General features: G+C 49.9%; 1 protein-coding gene across 2 annotated transcripts in view; it reads left to right on the top strand.

Annotated features, from left to right (window-relative positions):
* The window catches only part of LOC144822280 (complement factor B-like), an 827,973-nt gene that overhangs the window by 350,970 nt on the left and 456,759 nt on the right, over positions 1-20,244 (top strand). For both annotated transcript variants that reach the window (XM_078679607.1, XM_078679606.1), the window contains exon 8: positions 1,062-1,178. In XM_078679607.1, the coding sequence (XP_078535733.1) occupies positions 1,062-1,178 (117 nt within the window). The remainder of the gene's footprint in view (positions 1-1,061; positions 1,179-20,244) is intronic.

Genomic DNA, 20,244 nt, shown 5'->3' with positions numbered 1-20,244 from the left:
ATCCCCCTCCGACCCCACTTAATGGAACTCTTCTTTTCTGTATATAGACTCTAATCACTAGTATATGCAGTAGATCTTTGTACTCTCTACCATTCCTATGTGACTCTTAGAGTATATCCATTCGTATCCCTTCCCTATGTATATAGAGATAACTCTAATCACTAGTTTATGCAGTAGATCATTGTACTCTCTACCATTCCTATGTGACTCTTAGAGTATATTCATTCATATCCCTTCCCTATGTATATAGACATAACTATAATCACCAGTCTCTTCTTTGTGTGACTTTACATCTTGTACATTTGCAATTTTTTTCTGTGTGTATCGTTTATGTAACGCATGTAATCCTAAGTCCTTATGTTTTGCAACTGGTTCTTATGTAAAGCGCTCTGACACCCTTGGGTAAAGTTTGCGCTATATAAAATCGGATGTATGACATTACAACGCATGCTTTTACCACGCATGCCTTTACAACGCGGTATTTACAACGCATGCCTTTACAACGCATAGCGCTTTGGGGTGCTGGATAATGAATAGTTTAATTTACTATTCCAACTCCAGTCCCCGTGGATAGTAGGGAAGGTGTTGGATAGTAAATTAAATCTATTCCCTATCTTAGAGCGCCCCCCAGCGCAATGCGTTGTAATGGTTTGCGTTCTAAAAGTTGCGTCGTAAAGGCACTGCGTGGTAAAAGTTGCGTTGTAAAGGATGTTTCCCTATAAAATCGCATTAAATAAAAATAAATAAAAAAGTCGAAGAAGAGAAGCATTGACTAAAGGTTGTAGAACGCATGCACAATAAGAAGTGCTGTCCAAAGGGAATATAGTCTAGGCTCCAGCTTGTATATTATTTTAGAATGTTTATTTTTTATTTTCACTCCCAAATGTATATTTTTCGCAAAATTGTGTACTGCGCCTGGATGCTAGACCCATGGTACTTGTTGCGCAGTAAAATTATATGAATACATAGATTGTGGGTTTTACATCTAAGGGGATTTGTGCGACTGTAAAATGTGTGCAACATATAACATTGTTTTTTGTATTCTCTTCCCACTACTGCAGATCTTAGGATCGGGCGAAGCACCAACATGCATGAGGCACTGAGTGAGGTGCTGCTGTCCGCCACCAGAGACCCCAGTGCAGCAGCTGCCAAGTACACTGTCATCATCATCACCTGCAGTGAGTGGGGCCCGGGGGGTGGGTGGGGACTTGGTTGCTCTGATGACTACTGCGCGGGAGCTTTCTTCTTATGTCTCATTCTCTGACCCGGCTCCTGTAAATGACACATCTCCATGTCCCATGGCATCATAACACTCTTGACATAGTTAGATTGCTTGAGAAGAAGATGGTAGCTATATTGCTATGTCTCTTGACTGCTATTCACAGGCTTTTTGAACTTAATTGCTGTTGTGCATGTTACTTACGTTTTGCTGCTGTGTGATTGACGTCTGCAGCAGCCATCCTCTTTCTGGGGAGGGAGCATGCCTGAAGCAGCATCAGAACACAAAAAGGATGGAAGGAATGCTTGACTTAACCTTAGCCTCAGGCGATCGTTTGCGGCGAAGTCCAGTCCATAATCTTTAGACAAATTTGCAGTTCTAGACAGACACCACCCATATTAAAATCAGTTTTGGTTTTATTCCAATAGAAACAGTCCAGCCCAAACTACCAGGCCAAGCCTTCTCCGGACATTGACACAGTGGCCTGGTTTTGCCTCTAATGGGCTGCAGCCAGCTTTAACTCATCCACACCCTGATATGTTCAAGTTAGGCTAGTAAGGAATCCCTGATTGAAGGCCAAGTAGCCCCGCACATGCCCCACTCCAACCAGTAACCAGTACACATCCACATATACATTTGGGCATAGAGTACACCAGCCATGTGTTGTTATCCCATGGGAAATCTTGTCCACAGTTTATTAAAATATGTGATTGATACTTTGCTTCATTGTGTTCATAAATCACAGTGGCCAGTCATAACTCAAGATGTCAGGGCCTTAAATCATTCTTACAGGGTCATAAATCTATTATTCCGACATGTACATAAATAAATCACGTTTCCCTTAAAACAGTCACGTCTGGCGGGTCTGGGCTGCGAATGCTGTGGTATGCTCTCACCTCCTGTCAGCCTACTCACCCTGCCGAAGGCATCTTCCGGTCAGTGGCCTTCCACTGGCACACTCCCCTGGCGGTGTGCTTTCTTTACCAACAAATGTACCTCTTTGTCCGCTTCTCCGCCCTCCAGCATTGCTACAATGCTGCTGTTCCAGTTGCGGGTGGGTTTTCAAAATTCAGTGGGCTGCCCCTGTTCCTCGATTAGAGCCTTTCCAGGGGCAGCACCGTCCTTTTAAACCTTGTCATCCCACCAGCCAGGGGTGTCGGTGCCTCCACATGGGGGGTTTCAAATGATTTCCTGGGGCCCCTTTTTCCTGCTGTACTGATGTTATCGCAAAACAGATACAGTCACCTCGAGGATCACGTTAACAACTTGCAAGCCTTCCATGTGCTGGTAATGATCATAATCGGGGGAAAATAAGTTGCTAGGCAAACTCCTCTTTAATAAAGACACATTGAAACTATTAATAAGGAAAAGAGCATCATTACTAAGATACTTAGATAGCAGTTCCAAACCACACTGCAAATGAACCATATTCCGGACCAGTATCTTTTACCCTCTGGAAGGGTACACAGACTTTGGCCTGCGTTGTACCTGCCGACAGACATTTTCTTGCCTGCTCTGCAGCGCCTAAATAAATAGCGCTGCAGTTGTGGGTGGGGAAATGTCTGTGGGCGGGTTGGGAAGGGCTGCGGGGGAACCAATAACGTGATAAAGTGGTAATCATCGCTGGACAAACACCAGCATTAAAGAGTGAGTCAATGTTTGCCACACCTGTGAAATGTCATAGTGGTAGAGTGTGTTCGGTCGGGTAATACAATTCCTTAGTGTAAACAAGAATTGATCCAGCGAAGCCACAGAGCAATTCTTGAGCTGAAGCGTATTTTATTTATTTATTTATTTTATTTACAGATTTGTAGAGCGCATGGCTGCCCGTAAGCGTCCCAGCGCTGGTGATAAAAAACCAGGTGTGAGAGGGAAGCATTACAGGAACAGCCAGGTCTTGAGTGCCTTACGAAATGAGAGTAGGTTGGGCTGGGCTCTAATGTCTGAGGACAGCGAATTCCATAGCTTGGAAGCATTATAGGCAAAGAGTCGACCTCCAGAACGGGCCTTCTTGATTCTGGGTACAGATGCTAGGTTGCAGTGTGAGGAACGTAAAGTTCTCTTGGTGTTATATGGAGTGATAAGGTTTTTTAAGATAGGTGGAGCCTTTCCATGAAGAATTTTGTGTGTCGTGCATAATGCCTTAAATTGTATTCTCTCCTGGATGGGCATCCAGTGCAAGGCGTTCAGGGCTGGTTTGGCTGAACAGCGACGATGAGTTCCTGTGAGAAGACGGGCGGCAGTATTTTGTACTGTCTGAAGTTTGGATAGTACTTTTTTAGGGGCCCCCAGATATAGGGCATTGCTGTAGTCTAGGCGAGACAACACAAGGCCCTGAATCAGGAGTTTTTGAGATTGTGCTGGGAGTAAAGGCAGAATTTTTCTGGCGGTCCGTAGGAAGCCATAACACACACCGGCCGTTTTTCTTGCTTGGGTGGAGAAATTGAGACCTTCATCCTGCCAAATTCCTAGACTCTTGATTTCCTGTTTAGGATTAGGTGGTGTGCCCATACAGGGGGCCACAGGGATTTGGGTTGGTATAGTGACTGATTGCCTAGCACCATTATCTCTGTCTTGTCATTATTGAGTTTAAGATGTGAGATGTTCATCCATTTAGTTATGTCACTAAGGCATTTGTGGAGGTTGGTGAGTACAGTAATCAATACTCCTTTTCAACAATAAATGTAAGTCAACACACCACACACAATTGTTATTCAATTTATATATTCTAATTCATCATTTTTGAAAAATGATTTCTTTTGTATATGGCAGTCATGCATATAAAAACATAAAAACGTGAATCAGTGAACCAAGTGACAAACCGTGCAACAGTGTATGGTACAAAACACTAAAACAATTCCTCAAAATGATGTGGAAATATAAACAAATGTCCGTCCTTTTTAATCAAATGGTTCAACAACCACACTCTATCTCCATTAGTTTAAATTTTAGGATGACGTGACTAGGGACATAGACTGATCAAAGTACTGTCAACGTTTCGACTCCGGGTGTATGCGCTAATGAGTATACATCACGGCAGGTCTTCTTCAGGACTGGTGCAGGTATTGCTGACAGTCTATTCAGAAAGACAGAGTCTAACATAAGTATGGTGTATATGTTATAATTAAAGTAAGAGTGGGTGCCTAGGCAACGCACCATAAAGTAATACAATCAAGAGACCTCCTCCATCCCGGGATAGAGTCCACAAAGACGCGTCAACCAAGATTCAGAAATGCCATCAAAACAACAATTCTATAGAGTACATCAGTACAATATCATGAGTATAGGGAATTAACTATTCATCATTTAACCATAAAGGCCCCTTCACCGTGACATCAATGATAGTGGAGAAGTGTGGCTCACTGGTTAGAGGAGGCATACCCTGAAGCAGAGGTCAAACCCGGGACCAGGGTTCAATTCCCGACGCGGCAGGGTCTGAGCCCAAGTGTCCACGGACTCGATAATTCTCACTTCGGTGCCTACTTGAATCACGGGTTCACACTCTGCAACTCTGGGCAATAGCTTGCTTAATCTCCACTACGCCCCCCGCGGCGGGATGCCTGGCTTTCACCTTGGGGATGCCCAGTACGGGTTATCTCACAGGGAAAAGCCAGGACGGGTTCCCAATGCAAGCGCCGAGATGCCCAAGGGTAAGTCGAGCGCTATATAAGAACACACATACATACATACATACTTCCAGGTGATCAAAACCACCAGCGGGAAATGGAGAGGATGCTAAGTTGGTTTGTTCTTTGTTGATCATGGCTGAGCCCTCACCAATCCTTTTTTCTCCACCTTTGCATCATGTAGATGTAAATATCGATGCGTCCCCTGAGGGACTGTCCGTGATATTCTGGAACGTAGCAGGAGCAAAAGAAAAGGGAACAGTCCAGCCCGAACTGCCAAGCCATGTCTTCCCTGGACTGGAAACAAGCATCCTGGGACCTTTTTCGGGCTAACATCCCTCATAAGCCAGGCTAGCTTGAATTCAGTGGCAAAGTGAGCAAGGGACCCGCGTCTGAGCATACCCTGCCAACTTAGGGCGAACAGAGCAAACACAAGGAGATGATGGATGGAGTTTCTGAAACTTTTCAAACACTCACCCCCAGTCACAGATCTGGGTTGAATCTATCATCATTCTTTAGCTCACTTTGCCACTTTGTTCAGAAAACATGGATGGTTGATCCTTTCTATTTAGATGGATATAATGTGTTTTTTCACCCTGCCGTTCCTGTGATAGCTGGTAGAGCAAAAAGAGGCATTGCAACTTTCATTTCTACAAATCCGCCCTATATTTTCTGTTTATAATATTATCAAATCTTGGAGTCTGACATCCTGTGAATATATTTCTACAATAATCTGTTTAATCATCTTCTGACTGATGTAATTGATGGGTTGGTTGAGGTTATGGAAAAGTTCTACTTACAACTGAATAGAAATACCATGATAATAGGGGTAAGATATTTTAGAACTACAGCCTGCCAGGTGGAAGACAGTCACTTATGTAGCATCTTGCTTGATGACGCAAACAGGGCGCATTTTAAACATACATGGTTGGGCAATGCCATGAATTTATTATTAACCAGATATCATTTACTTTTTATTTGTGATTCTTCTTTCTTTTGTGATTAGTCAATTCCCACTCTAACTCCTATTTTTATTTGTTCCCCTCCAGGCAGTACCATAGATTTCATACTCTCTTCAGCAGAGGGGTGCACACCTCATCTTAGAGTCCAAAATTGTCCCCAAATGCATGCGTGACCACAATCCACTAGTTGTTAAACTGCAACTTTCCACAATAAGAGCAGGGGTGATAATTAGATGTACACCAACATATTTTGATAAAATAATATGCTAGGAGCTAAAGCCAGGATTTTCATGAGTAATTACTTCAATAACACCTATGGCCTTTCATGTCCAGAATACCTGGACATGCTATACCCTGAATTAAAGCAAACATTGTACTTGAGATTCTGGCTTGGTATCCTCCCAACCAGGGATTTTCTTATACGTGTTCATATGTTTGATGGCCGATCCAATTACAGTGGTTGCAGTGTTGGTGGTCTGGATAATGTAATCCATTTTATGCTGTTTTGTAATAAATATGTAGCCGCCCGACAGAGAGTGCACTTTTCCCTTTTTAAAAACTATGGGGTAAGATGTGTTAAACCAGCAATGGCGTTATGTATTAAACCATATGATACTTAGGGGGTCCATTAGGATGTCGGGCGGTGGCACCACCGCGGTGGTAGCGGGGCGGACAAACAGCTTTTTCCGCCCACGAGCAGCGGTATTCACGTCCGCCACATTAGGATACCAAAACATAGGTCATTTCCCGTCCGCCGCGGAGTGCCGTGCACCGCCATCAAAGTGCGCCTGCCACCGTGGCGGTGGGAGCCAATCGAGACTCACCGCCGTGCCCAATGACGTCTGCCCCGCTCGACAAATTAGGATGGCCCAAACAAGCAGACACACCGCAGCGGAGACACCGTCCAGCCTGAGCAGGCGGAAACTCGACAGTGGAGCAAGATAGCCAAGACCCGGTCATGAACGCCATGGACCTAGCCCTCCACATGCATCCGGTGATGTACCTCCTATAACACTATCGTCAGATGGGCCGCCGCGGACACCGCTGCAGGTACGCAACTACACAAATGCAACACACAACACACAGGCCGACACAGGGTCCAATCACCACACAGACACCCTGCTGGGGGTGACAACACATCCACAAGGGCACCCACACATGACCCACCTGACAATAAGACACCCCTCAGCATCCGGAACACACATCGTCCGCCAACCAGCAACAACGTCCCTGTCACGTCACCGCCGCGGTCAACACATGCGCACTATGCAAAAGGCAGGGCCACTCCAAGGCATGGGCAGGGCACAAACACCATAGGGATACTCCACCACCAACCACACATCAACAGACCCCATCAAGTCACAGGCCAGGTGCCCATCCCGTGCACCCCCATGCACACCAACAAGCACTGCAACAACAAGCACAATACACACCCTGCACCACACAACACACAACCAGGGAGACAGCCACTGCAGGAGTGGCTGACAAGGAACACACAACACCAGTGCCACACACACTGAAGGCTCACAATCCTTTCCAGCAAATACACACACAAACAAACACACACCCTGGGTGTAGCCACAAACACAACACACACACACAGGGATGCCTCAACAGATGCCTGCACATGAACAACACACAAACACTACAGGAACACATACTTAACTCCAACAGAAACAGACATACTCTGTGAGCCAAACTGGAAAAAGGCAATGGGAGCACCGACACAACAGGAGTACACAACATCATCACTCAGGAACAAAACACATACACCATAACACAAATCACACAAGAAGTGCATCTGGACAAACACACATTGCCACATCAAACGTACCACAGATGCACATGAAACCCTAATCGACAAACACCACAAGAGAACAGGGGATGCACATCAGGCAATGCCAAGGCCACATACACACAGCACTGCATGCACAACAAGCAGTGTGTGCATAACAAGCACAACAGCCACACACATACATGATTGACACAACCTCATCACACACACCACAAATCAGCACTGCACAAATACAGCAGCACACCCAGGAACTGAAGCAATACCTCAGCCAACACCCAGACATCCAACACAACAACTACACATGCACCAATCTGGGATACAAGAGCCAAGACATCTCCACCAGAGCACTGGGCAGCACACACAGCTGAAGTGCACATGACCACAACAGAATGACTAATAGCACAAGGACAGCACACATAAACCATTGGGGCAATGTCCAGAGTGGAACAACACTTATGGCCCAAGAACTGCACCACAAAGCACAAGCTCACAAATGAAGTGATGGGGAGGCACACACACATGGAAACCAAGGGGACAGCTGACATCAAAGTGAAATAGCCTGCATGTCAGTAGCAGACAAGTAAGGGGTGTACCACACACAAATAGAGGGAGGGAAGACCCACCATGGCCAGGCACAAGTGACACACATAGGGGATGGCTTTACACCACACACACCATGCCATACAGGATGAGAAAAACCACCATATGCCTGCAATGCATGACAAACACAAACGCAATGCCAGTGTGGAGCAGCAGGGCCACACAGTCTACACAAACACACCCAAGACACATTGATGATCAAACAAACACAACACTGATGTGCAACTCACACACGTTGCACACTTCTAACTTACCAACACAACAAGGAGGAGTCACACACAACAGCATGGACACACCAACACACAGCACAGTGCACTTCAAACAGCTCACACAAGTGCATACAATCTTCTAAACAGGGCAAGACAAAACAAACAACAGGCATACAACTCCTGGGTGACACATGTGTGTCTTTCACAATACAGGGGCACACATACATCCACTACAAACTTACACCATTCACACTGCACACTTCTGCTACACCCAACACCACGCATCTCATGTAGGCCATGGTACCAGGACTAAGGGCCAACACAAGATGACCATACACATAAACGGCTGGGCACACATAAAGGAATCCACACACATACATCATGCCATATTCCAGCCTGCTTCAAAACCTTTGCACAGCATCACACCCAGTGCTGGCAGTGTCCCCCAACCTGACATGTGAACAGTGTAGCCAACAATAGCAAATCACTAAGAAGATAACTGCATGGCAGGGAAAATAGCCACCACAGATTACACTATTATCAGGGTCAGAATGGACTGAAGACCCTGTCACCCCTGTCTAAAAATATGATGGCTGCAAAGAGCCTTGCAATGTTGATGTGATACATAGAGCATAGGGCACAGGCAATCAAATGCAAACAGAAAAATAACTTTAATCAGCAAGGACACTGACAAAACACACAACAGAAGTAATTGTATTTATTCACATATTGCACAGATGTAGCAGTAGAACAGTAGTAGACAACAGCAAGGCACAAAATGATATACACATGCAAGATACTATGCACAGGTGAAACACAAACAGGAAGGCCAGTGTCCATAGCACAGGTGAGAGCCCAACACAGCAGAGCAACAGGGCCAGTGTCCATGGCACAGGTGAGACAGCAAGTACATGAGAGGCTGCACAGGGGAGAGTACAGCACAGCAGAGCAACAGGGCCTGTGTCCATGGCACAGGTGAGAGCCCAACACAGCAGAGCAACAGGGCCAGTTTCCATGGCACAGGTGAGACAGCAAATACATGAGAGGCTGCACAGGGGAGAGTACTGCACATCAGAGCAACAGGGCCAGTGTCCATGGCACAGGCGAGACAGCAAGTACATGAGAGGCTGCACAGGGGAGAGTACAGCACAGCAGAGCAACAGGGCCAGTGTCCATGGCACAAGTGAGAGCCCAACACAGCAGAGCAACAGGGCCAGTGTCCATGGCAGGTGAGACAGCAAGTACATGAGAGGCTGCACAGGGGAGAGTATAGCACAGCAGAGCAACAGGGCCAGTGTCCATGGCACAGGTGAGAGCCCAACACTGCAGAGCAACAGGGCCAGTGTCCATGGCAGGTGAGACAGCAAGTACATGAGAGGCTGCACAGGGGAGAGTACAGCACAGCAGAGCAACAGGGCCAGCAACACATCCATGTTCTAAACAATGTTGAGGACTAGCACACCTGTATGAGGCACAGGCGTATGAAGGTGATGTCAACTCACTCCTGGCTGTCATGCGGACTTGTATATGGCTGTGTGTCGGGAACAGCAGGCCCACTTGACTGAGGTGAGAGAGCCCCAGGTGATGTGGGGCTAACAGTGTTTTGGCAAGCTGGAGGGCTGTGTGGACCAGGTGGCATAGTGGCACGTGGAGGTGGAGGCATGCAGACCTCTGACACAGTGTGGGTGGGAGAGGTTGGAGGGGTAACCTTCCACTTTTTGGGAATATGAAATGGCTTCCCTGTCTTGAAGTTGATGGGAAGTGGTGATGACACAACAGGCACACACACCAACTGTCCCGTATCAGGTGCAGACACTGGCACTACCTCTGGAGATGTGCTGGATCCCGCGAAAAGCTTGGTCTGGCTACGTCTCTGGACCACCTTCCCCTCTTTGCCAGGTGTACCCCGTTCAGTGCCCTCCTTTGACTTCTTGCCAGGTGTGGTCTCTACAGTGCCCTCCTTTGCCTTCTTGCCAGGTGTACCCCCTACAGTGCCCTCCTTTGACTTCTTGCCAGGGGTGGTCTCTACAGTGCCCTCCTTTGACTTCTTGCCAGGGGTTGTCTCTACAGTGACCTCCTTTGCCTTCTTGCCAGGTGTTCCCTTCAACAGCGCCCGCCTTTGCCTTCTTGCCAGGGGTGGTCTCTACAGTGCCCTCCTCTACCTGCATCAATGGTCGTGGAATTGGGGTAGATGTGGTGGGTGGATGTGTCCCCGTGCTCTTCCTAGGTGTACCCCTGATATGCAACACCTCCTCAGTGGGCACAGACACTGCATGGGTAGGTTTGTGTGATGTTTTAGTGACAGGAGAGTCTTTTGCTGGTGATGCCCCTGCGGCATGTGAGCCTGATGTCTGCCTGATTGCCCTTCTGGCCTTGCTCCTCCCTGACTGGCTCTTGTCTGTGCATTCTGGGGTGGCCATGCTCTTCAGTGGGGATGGTGTCTGTGGGCGGGAGTGTTTGGATTGTGTCTATTGTGTGCTCCTTTTGCTGTATCTTTTCGGTGACGCAGGCGAACCGTGCACACTGTCATCTGATGTGGCCACTGACTGGGGGATTGACAAAGGCACCTGAGCTGCAATGGGAGCATGTGCCTGTTGAAGGGCTGATGTCACTGTGGATGACAACGCCTGGACTGTATGGTGTAGCCCACCCACGTCAGAGTGTATGCACTCCATGTATGCAATCACCTGGCCTAATTTCTTGTCATGGTCACTGAAGGCATTGAGCAGGGCAGTGTGGCCCACACAAAGCTGGCGCAGGAGCTCTACACACTCTGCACTGAGGGCAGCAGGGGGGACAGGTGCAGGGGCAGCGGTGCCAGGCTTGAATGTGACCCGTCCCCTTTAGTGACATGGATACGGGCAGCACCAGAGGAAGTGGATGGGAGGCTGGGCACTGGCCGCTGGGTGGTAGATGATGATGCAGACTCCCCATCCCCTGTGCCTGCCAACATGGATGCATCCCCGCTGGCATCAGATGAGGTGGTACTCTGTGTCTCAGCCACGGATTCCTCCTGCATACTTCTGTTCCCCTCAGATGCGCTGGTGGGATCTGTGTCACTGGCCTCCACTGCAGCTGTAGTGCTACTCTCGCCACCACTGGTTTCTGGCTCATGTTCCTCCGTGGTCTCTTGGGAATCTGCATGAGAGAGAGATACAGGGTTGTGTAAGTGTCATCATCTGGTCACACAAATTCAAATCAATGCAGCACAGGAGAGGCTCAAATCTACATGGTAACCACCACACCCTGCAATCACTGTGCAGCAAAACACAACATAGACCACAACAGTGCCTGTAACGCAGAATAACTGCCATGAGTGAGCCATGTTGATGCCACACAGCACTACACCCTGCCCGTAGGTGGTGTGCCCCCCCCAACTTGCCCTGCTCTAGGGACATGATGTGGGTACAACACTTATTACCACTGACAGACCTTTAGGGAACAGGAGGGGACAACACACACACCTATTATGACATTACAGTCCATAATGCCAAGTAGGCAATAGCGAGCACCATGTGGTAATCTGGAGCACATTGTTGTCAGATGTGTGGGCCTCAACGATCATGGTGCATGCAAAGTAGGCATACATGAAGTCACACTCAGAAAGTGGACACTGCAGTTCACCACATTATAGATTCGCCACACTATCCCAATGATGAATGACCATGTGGAGCCTAACCCATCTGCCAATGCGAAAGTACAGGAGGGAGTTTCAGCTTAGTAAGGCCAGGGTGGGCCAATGCCTGATACAACCACACATCACAGCAGCCACTCACATTACACAGCACATCACAGCAACACACGCACATCACATGGGTCACCGGTGCCACAGGCCCTGTACACATGCATCCACTCCCAGCAAAAGCCACCCTCCCCAGATACTCACCACCCCAGCCTTGCTGCCGATGCTCCTTCAGACATGCATCCAGGTCTGGATGAGTCACTGCCAAGATGCGGCCCGTCAGTGGAGTCATGCTGTGCGTGATAGCATCCCCAAGGTCATCTCTGCCACTTGCTTTGCCAGCCGGCTGATGTCGTGTGGCAGTAGGTGCGTCGTCTGTTGGATACCCCCAGGGCTCGCACCTTTTCTGCAATGGCCCTCCACACTGCCTTACGCTGGTGTACCTTGAGCTGCAGGTATGAGAGAAAAGAAGGGTAAATGACCAGTTACACAATCTCAGGTACCAACATCTATCAGTACAGTAGCAAGACACAGACTCAGGACTAATCGTAACCTACCTCCCTCACAAAACTGTGGGACCCTTCACAAGGGCACTCTGCATGGCCCAAACATTTGTGATTGCATGCACACATTGGGGCGTAGAGGCTCCATGATAATCTCACAAATGCAGGATGCCTCAACACAATATGCATCGACAGAAGTGTGTAAATCATAAATTATACAGGGCACAGATGGGGCATATCTACTATTCAGTGTGAATGAACTGGAGCAAGGAGCATGTATGTCTGGTGATGTTTTATCGTTTGGGTGGGCAGGCACTGAATCTACTCTCTGGGTCACACTGACAGACTACAGGGGCACACTGAAATATTCACACAAGCAATTACTGTCCTGGCACCTACATGGCTAACATCCGTTGGCTCTGTATGGATGACAATGTAACACACCCCAATCACACATACAAGTACAGGCATGGAAAAGAGTGACATCGGGACACACACAGTCCCTCATCCTGGAGACAGCTTGTCTGTCAGTGTTTGACACAACCCCACACCCTCAGGCATATACTGCAGCTGCACAACTACACGTCTGACACCCCCCTGCCCTACAGCTACCTTCATGGTGACTTACCACTACATTGGGACCACCAAACAGCCTTGGGTACTGTGCCAGCTCCTTGTCCACAAGGACCTCCAGCTCCTCACTTGTGAATGGACTGGCACGGATCTTCTCTGTCCTTGCCATCCCTGTGGACATGGAACACCTGTGGTGGAATTGGGTGCTGAGGGGTCTCAGGCAGCAGGCTCTGGAGGCAGCAGCAGATGAGGGTCTCAGGCAGCAGGCTCTGGGGGCAGCAGCAGATGAGGGTCCCAGGCAGCAGGCTCTAGAGGCAGCAGCAGATGAGGGTCTCAGGCAGCAGGCTCTTCAGGCAGCAGCAGCAGAGTGTCCCAGGCAGGAGGCTCTTCAGGCAGCAGCAGGAGAGGGTCCCAGGCAGCAGGCTCTTCAGGCAGCAGCAGGCGAGGGTCCCAAGCAGCAGGCTCTTCAGGCAGCAGCAGGAGAGGGTCCCAGGCAGCAGCAGGAGAGGGTCCCAGGCAGCAGGCTCTTAAGGCAGCAGCAGGAGAGGGTCCCAGGCAGCAGGCTCTGTGCGCAGTGGAAATGTGAGGCTCACTCCCACAGATTTATAGCCCCCTGGGGTCGTTTGGAAGCTGCAAAGCTGCAACAATTGGATGTCCAGGTCTGCCTCTTTCAAAAGTATCCAATGACCGTCTCCGCGGTGGCGGAGCACACCTTCCGCGATTTCCAAATCTGCATCATGCCACCGCGATCATCGCTCCCATTGGCTGTAGGCAATGCTCCATGACGGTGATGCACCGCGGGTGCCCGGGGTGCACTACAGCGATGGTGCATCATTCAAAAGTATCCAATGACCGCCTCCGCGGTGGCGGAACACACCTTCCGCGATTTTCAAATCTGCATCATGCCACCGCGATCATCACTCCCATTGGCTGTAGGCAATGCTCCATGGCGGTGATGCACCGTGGGTGCCCGGGGAGCGCTACCGCGATGGTGCATCATTCAAAAGTATCCAATGACCGCCTCCGCGGTGGCAGAGCATGCCCACCGCCATCTACACATGTCCATATGCCAATGGCTACCGCACTTGTGAAGGGGGTGGTGCTGGTGTCAGACCGCCAGGGCCAGGCAATAGGTACCGCGATTCATGCGGCGGAGCATGCCCACCGCCATCTACACATGTCCATATGCCAATGGCTACCACACTTGTGAAGGGGGTGGTGCTGGTGTCAGACCGCCAGGGCCAGGCAATAGGTACCGCGATTCATGCGGCGGAGCATGCCCACCGCCATCTACACATGTCCATATGCCAATGGCTACCGCACTTCTGAAGGGGTGGTGCTGGTGTCAGACCGCTGGGGCCAGGCGGTAGGTACCGCCATTTTCGTAACATTTCATGGCTATGTCCATCGTGAACACTGTATCAGTCCCCAGCAGCAACATGGTGAAGGGCACATCATTGTACACACAATGCCATTCTTCCATGTTATCCACAGGTGGACGCACGTTCTGTGTGACACACTTTGGTGTGTGGTCCCTGCCATGTTAGTTATGCATTTGATGGTTCATGATGCTTGACACTCTTGAGCTGGTGTTAATGATGTTGAAGAAATCAATGTGTTGTGGGTCAGTGCTGACCTTGACAAGGCTTGTATATGGTATTGTACCAGACTAGTGCTTTCACATCAGCTCATGTACACAACTGGAAGTTGTCCTGCTACTGTGATCATTGTGTTGATGCATGTGTGCAGACTTTACATGATGCATTGAGGTGTGACTGGTACAGCAGATGGGTATGATACAGTCATGGTAATTTCAGACACATTGGCAGATGTTACAGCACCTGACGTGCACATGTGAAATATGTGGTTCAGTATGTGTGCATTCACATTCACCGATGTGTTTGTGGCACTTGTGTATTGTTCGTGGAGAGATGTGCCCTCTGTGTTATGTTATGTGCATTTATTACGCGCACAGCTGCTCCAGCAAAGGAGCGTCCTGGCGCAGACAAGGTAACAACATAACACAGCTAAGAGATGGGAAACTAACAATACAGCGAGTTAAAGAAATAAAAAGGTCTTGACGGCCCTACGGAACGAAAAAAGATCATCATGGGCACGAATATTTGAAGGAAGGGAATTCCACAAAGCCGCCGCACGTACTCGAAATGAGCGGCCGCCAGCACGGCTGAGCTTAAACCTGGGAACTACTGCAAGTTCAAGGTCCGACGAACGTAGAGAGCGGGCCGGGACATAGGGAGACAGGAGATTCAAAAGAATCTGGGCAGGGGAGCCCTTGAGGATCTTGTATGACAAACAGAGTACTTTAAATTGGATCCTCTGTTTAATCGGCAGCCAGTGGAGAGAGCGCAGAGTGTTGGCAGCGGAACAGAACCTGGGAAGGCCCACCACTGCCCGAGCGGCCGCGTTCTGCACACGTTGTAGACGGGTGATTTCGGCCTGATTTATCCCTACCAGGAGGGAGCTGGCAGAGTCGAGCCGAGAAATCACCGTCGCCTGCACCACAAGTTGCCTGGTCGAGGCATCAAAGAATTTTAGCACAGGTCTTAAGCCTCGCAGGATGCCGAAACAGCATGCGGCAGTTCTCTTTGTGTGGCAGACAAAGCTAAGGGCCGGATCTAACCACACCCCGAGATTTCTTATCTCCGAAACCGGGGTCGGGGTGGGACCAAGCTCCGAGGGCCACCACCTATCACCCCAGAGTTCCGCTTGCTTGCCGATGTGTGTATCACAAGGCCATCCATGTAACCTGGTGTGCCATGCATCTCTCAGGCAGTCTTTGTTTTTCCATGACATCGTTGATGGTATGTGCTGTGGCCATCTCATGATGGTTGTCACTGACATTTTCAAATTTACATCTCAACTAGGAGGAGGCCAAATCTCCTACGTCACCTGACAGTGCTGGAGGACATGGAGAATGTTGCAATAATTCAGAAATTCCGCCTGGACAGACCAACACTGAAGATCTTTTGTGATCTTTTGGAGCCCCACCTGCAGCCTCGCCGCCACTATCCAACTGCTTTCACACCCACATACAAGGTGATGGCAGCCCTCCACTTTTTTGCAACAGTTTCCTTCCAGGAGACCGTGGCTAGCGCTGGAGGGATGTCACAGCCCATGTTCAGCCAGGTGCTGAGGGATGTTCTTGCAGCCATAATGAAATATAGGAATCGCTACATTCATTTCCCTAGGGGAGCAGAATTTATTTATTTATTTATTTGCTGGTTTGTATAGCGCTTGAATCGACTCCTGTTGGAGTATCTCTGCGCTTTTGTGACCGGTGTGAAGGGTGACTTCTATCCCCTTGGTCACATCCCCCCTGTTATTGGTGCCATCGATTGCACCCATGTAGGTCTGGTGCCACCACAGGCAACAGAGCATATTTATAGAAACCATAAACATTATCATTCTATCAATGTGCAGGTGGTGTGCCTTGCGGACATAACCATTTCCCATGTGTGTGCAAGATTTCCTGGCTCTGAACATGATTCGTACATCATGAGGAACAGCATGGTGCCACGGATGATGGAAAATCTGCATCCCGTGCGTGCTTGGATTGTGGGTGAGTATGCCTACTGATTTGGCATGCTGTGTGTTACCTGCTGCACTCTGGCTGTGCAACATTGCAATGGGTGTTTGTCATTCACAGGTGACTCTGCATATCCCAGTAAGCCATGGCTGTTGAGCCCGCTAAGGAATCCCAGGACCCCGGCTGACATCCGGTACAATGAGGCCCATGGCAGGACCCGACGTGTAATAGAGCGGACTTTTGGCGTGCTGAAGTCAAGATTCCGCTGCCTTGACAGGACAGGAGGTGCACTGGGAAGGTCTGCAAGATCGTTGTGGCATGCTGTATGCTGCACAACCTGGCCATCCACAAGGGGATCCCCCTGCTCCTGGATGATGGTGAGGAACCAAGGCCACCACCTGCTCAAGGACCTGAGTCCAGTGATGAGGACAGTGGAGAGGAGGAAGGAGTTGACCTGCACCAACAGCTCATCGACCGCTACTTCACTTGAAGGTGGGTGACGAGGTACGACGTGTACATTGTCTGGTGTGGTTGCTGTTGTTGTGAAGGGCTATGCGCGGATGTAACAGACAGGCACATGTGGAGTCACCTGTGTGTGTGAATGTGGCAGTGAAATTTCAGATGTGAGCCTATACAGGACTATGTTTGTTGACACTTGCTGCACATTGTGTTGTCTGCCTATACAGTTATGTTGATGTTTGGTGTTGTGTTATGTCTGTGATAGCACACTGATGCCAGTGACTGTTGTTCTGTTGAATCTCCCTAGGTGCTACGGAGTCATCCTGGCCAACATAATGTACATCTTTTGTATGCATCATGGATATTTTGGACACTGTCAAAATAGCACTAAAGACAAGACTGCACAAATTGTAGTGTGTAAGGTGTTTTATTTACAAAGTTAACATGTGAGGGGTGCGGGTTTTTTCACATGGAGGTGGTGATGGAGCAGTGAGTTGACAGTCATAGTAGATGATATGCAAGAGTAGAGACCACATGGATGTGATGACCCAGTCCAACAGACATATGCCATTCACAAGGCAGTGCGGAGAAGGATAGTCCAAATAGTCAATGCAGTGGAGAAGAGGGTTGCCATCAGGGCTGGCTCCGTGACTGGCGTGTGGCTGGTGCTTTGCCTCCAGAGACTCCCAGGCTTTTCTTTGGACGCCCACTAGATCTTTTTGGCGGTGGGGGGCCTGCTGAATGACCAGCGGCGTCAGAGAACTCCCTCTCTGTTGGCGCTGGGGTGTATGGTGCACTGTCATCCTGCGGCACAACAGGAGGGGGCGTAGGGTTGGTTGGTGTTGGTTGGTTGGGCCTGTCTCTCTGCAATGCCACTTGCTGGCCCATGAGGTCCTCCATCTGTCTAAGGCGGTTGTCGATAGACCTCATCAGCAGGATGAGCTCCCTTAATAGTTCATCAGATCGGCCACTTTTTCCCTGGACCTGTTGGTATGCCTCCACAACTCTGGTAAAGTGATCCAGGGATGGTGTCCACTCCTCCTGAGGTCTGGTGGTGACCCTGGCCCTCCCACCTGCCCTGCTGCCACGGACCTGTTGCCTCGCCACTGTGGGTCCACGCACACTCTCACTGCCCTCCACAGTTGTTGGTGAGGCCTAGTCATCCCCTGGGACAGGGAGGGTGCTGCAGGTGGTGGTGGTGGTGGTGGTGGCGGTGGTGGAGGAACTGGCCGTGACTGCAGGGGTCTGCTGTGCTGTTGTTGTTGCAGCAGACGTGGTGGTGGGGAGGATGGGATCTTGGGACCTGTGGGTCTGTGGCACACCAGATGGGCCAGCCTGGAGCTCATCGTCCAAACTGTCCTGGGAGTCAACATCTGAGAATCCATGTACCGGGGGTGGAGACTGGCTCTTCTGTTCGTTGTTGTGGTCCTCAGCAGTGAGTTCTTCATCACCTGTGGATTAGATGGGGAATGGTCAGTGTTGGGCACTATGCAAGTATTGTATCAGCTGCGTATCATCGATTGTCTGTACACTACACAATTGTGAAGTCTCCACTAGTATTATTCATTGCAACACTGTGTGTAATTTCATAGTGCAGAGGAACAACATTTACTCATACATGTCAGTGGTCAATGCATTGCATGCAATTGTTGCTGTGTGTAGGGATGCAGGTCTCACACACACACACATCAGGAAGAGTTAAGCTGGTTACCTACCTGTTAGGTGAGGGGGAACAATGCAATGGCTGACACATGCTCCTGGGTGGGAGAGGCCTCCATCTTGGTAGGCTGTGGGACAGGAGGCATGCTGGGAGTGGTAGTGCAGGCGTCCCTCCCACAGACAGACATCAGAAGCTAGATGGCTAACCTACCTGTTGGGTGAGGGTGGACAGTGTAATGGCTGACACATGCTCCCGGTGGAGGAGGCCTCCATCTTGGTAGGCTGTGGGACAGGAGGCATGGTGGGAGTGGTAGTGCAGGCCTCCCTCCCACAGACAGACATCAGAAGCTAGATGGCTAACCTACCTGTTGGGTGAGGGTGGACAGTGTAATGGCTGACACATGCTCCTGGGTGGAGGAGGCCTCCATCTTGGTAGGCTGTGGGACAGGAGGCATGGTGGGAGTGGTAGTGCAGGCCTCCCTCCCACAGACAGACATCAGAAGCTAGATGCCTACCCTACCTGTTAGGTGAGGGTGGACAGTGTAATGGCTGACACCTGGTCCTGGGTGGGGGAGGCCTCCATCTTGGTAGGCTGTGGGACAGGAGGCATGGTGGAAGTGGTAGTGCAGGCCTCCCTCCCACAGACAGACATCAGAAGCTAGATGGCTAACCTACCTGTTAGGTGAGGGTGGACAGTGTAATGGCTGACACATGCTCCTGGGTGGGGGAGGCCTCCATCTTGGTAGGCTGTGGAACAGGAGGCATGGTGGGAGTGATAGTGCAGGCCTCCCTCCCACAGACAGACATCAGAAGCTAGATGCCTAACCTACCTGTTAGGTGAGGGTGGACAGTGTAATGGCTGACACCTGGTCCTGGGTGGGGGAGGCCTCCATCTTGGTAGGCTGTGGGACAGGAGGCATGGTGGGAGTGGTAGTGCAGGCTTCCCTCCCACAGACAGACATCAGAAGCTAGATAGCTAACCTACCTGTTAGGTGAGGGTGGACAGTGTAATGGCTGACACATGCTTCTGGGTGGGGGAGGCCTCCATGCTGCTGGGGTGTGGGAAAGGGGGCATGGTGGGAGTGCTAGTGCAGGCCTCCCTCCATCAAACACCCTCCCAAGGAACATGGCTACCTAACTGTTAGGTGAGGGGGAACAGTGCAATGGCTGACACATGCTCCTGGGTGGGGGAGGCCTCCATGCTGCTGGAGTGTGGGACAGGGGGTATGCTGGGAGTAGTGATACTGGCCTCACCCCCCCCAAACAGTCCTCCAATACAAGATGGCTACCTACCTGTAAGTCTGTTTGGTGAACAGTGCAATGGCTGACATATGCTCCTGGGTGGGGGGGCCTCCATGCTGCTGGAGTGTGGGACAGGAGGCATCCTGGGAGTAGTTATACTGGCCTCCT

Source organism: Lissotriton helveticus, chromosome 3_1, assembly GCF_964261635.1.
Source record: "Lissotriton helveticus chromosome 3_1, aLisHel1.1, whole genome shotgun sequence".
Taxonomy (NCBI): Eukaryota; Metazoa; Chordata; class Amphibia; order Caudata; family Salamandridae; genus Lissotriton; species Lissotriton helveticus.
Note: the sequence above shows the minus strand (reverse complement) of the source record. Positions and strands in the feature narration are given on the sequence as shown.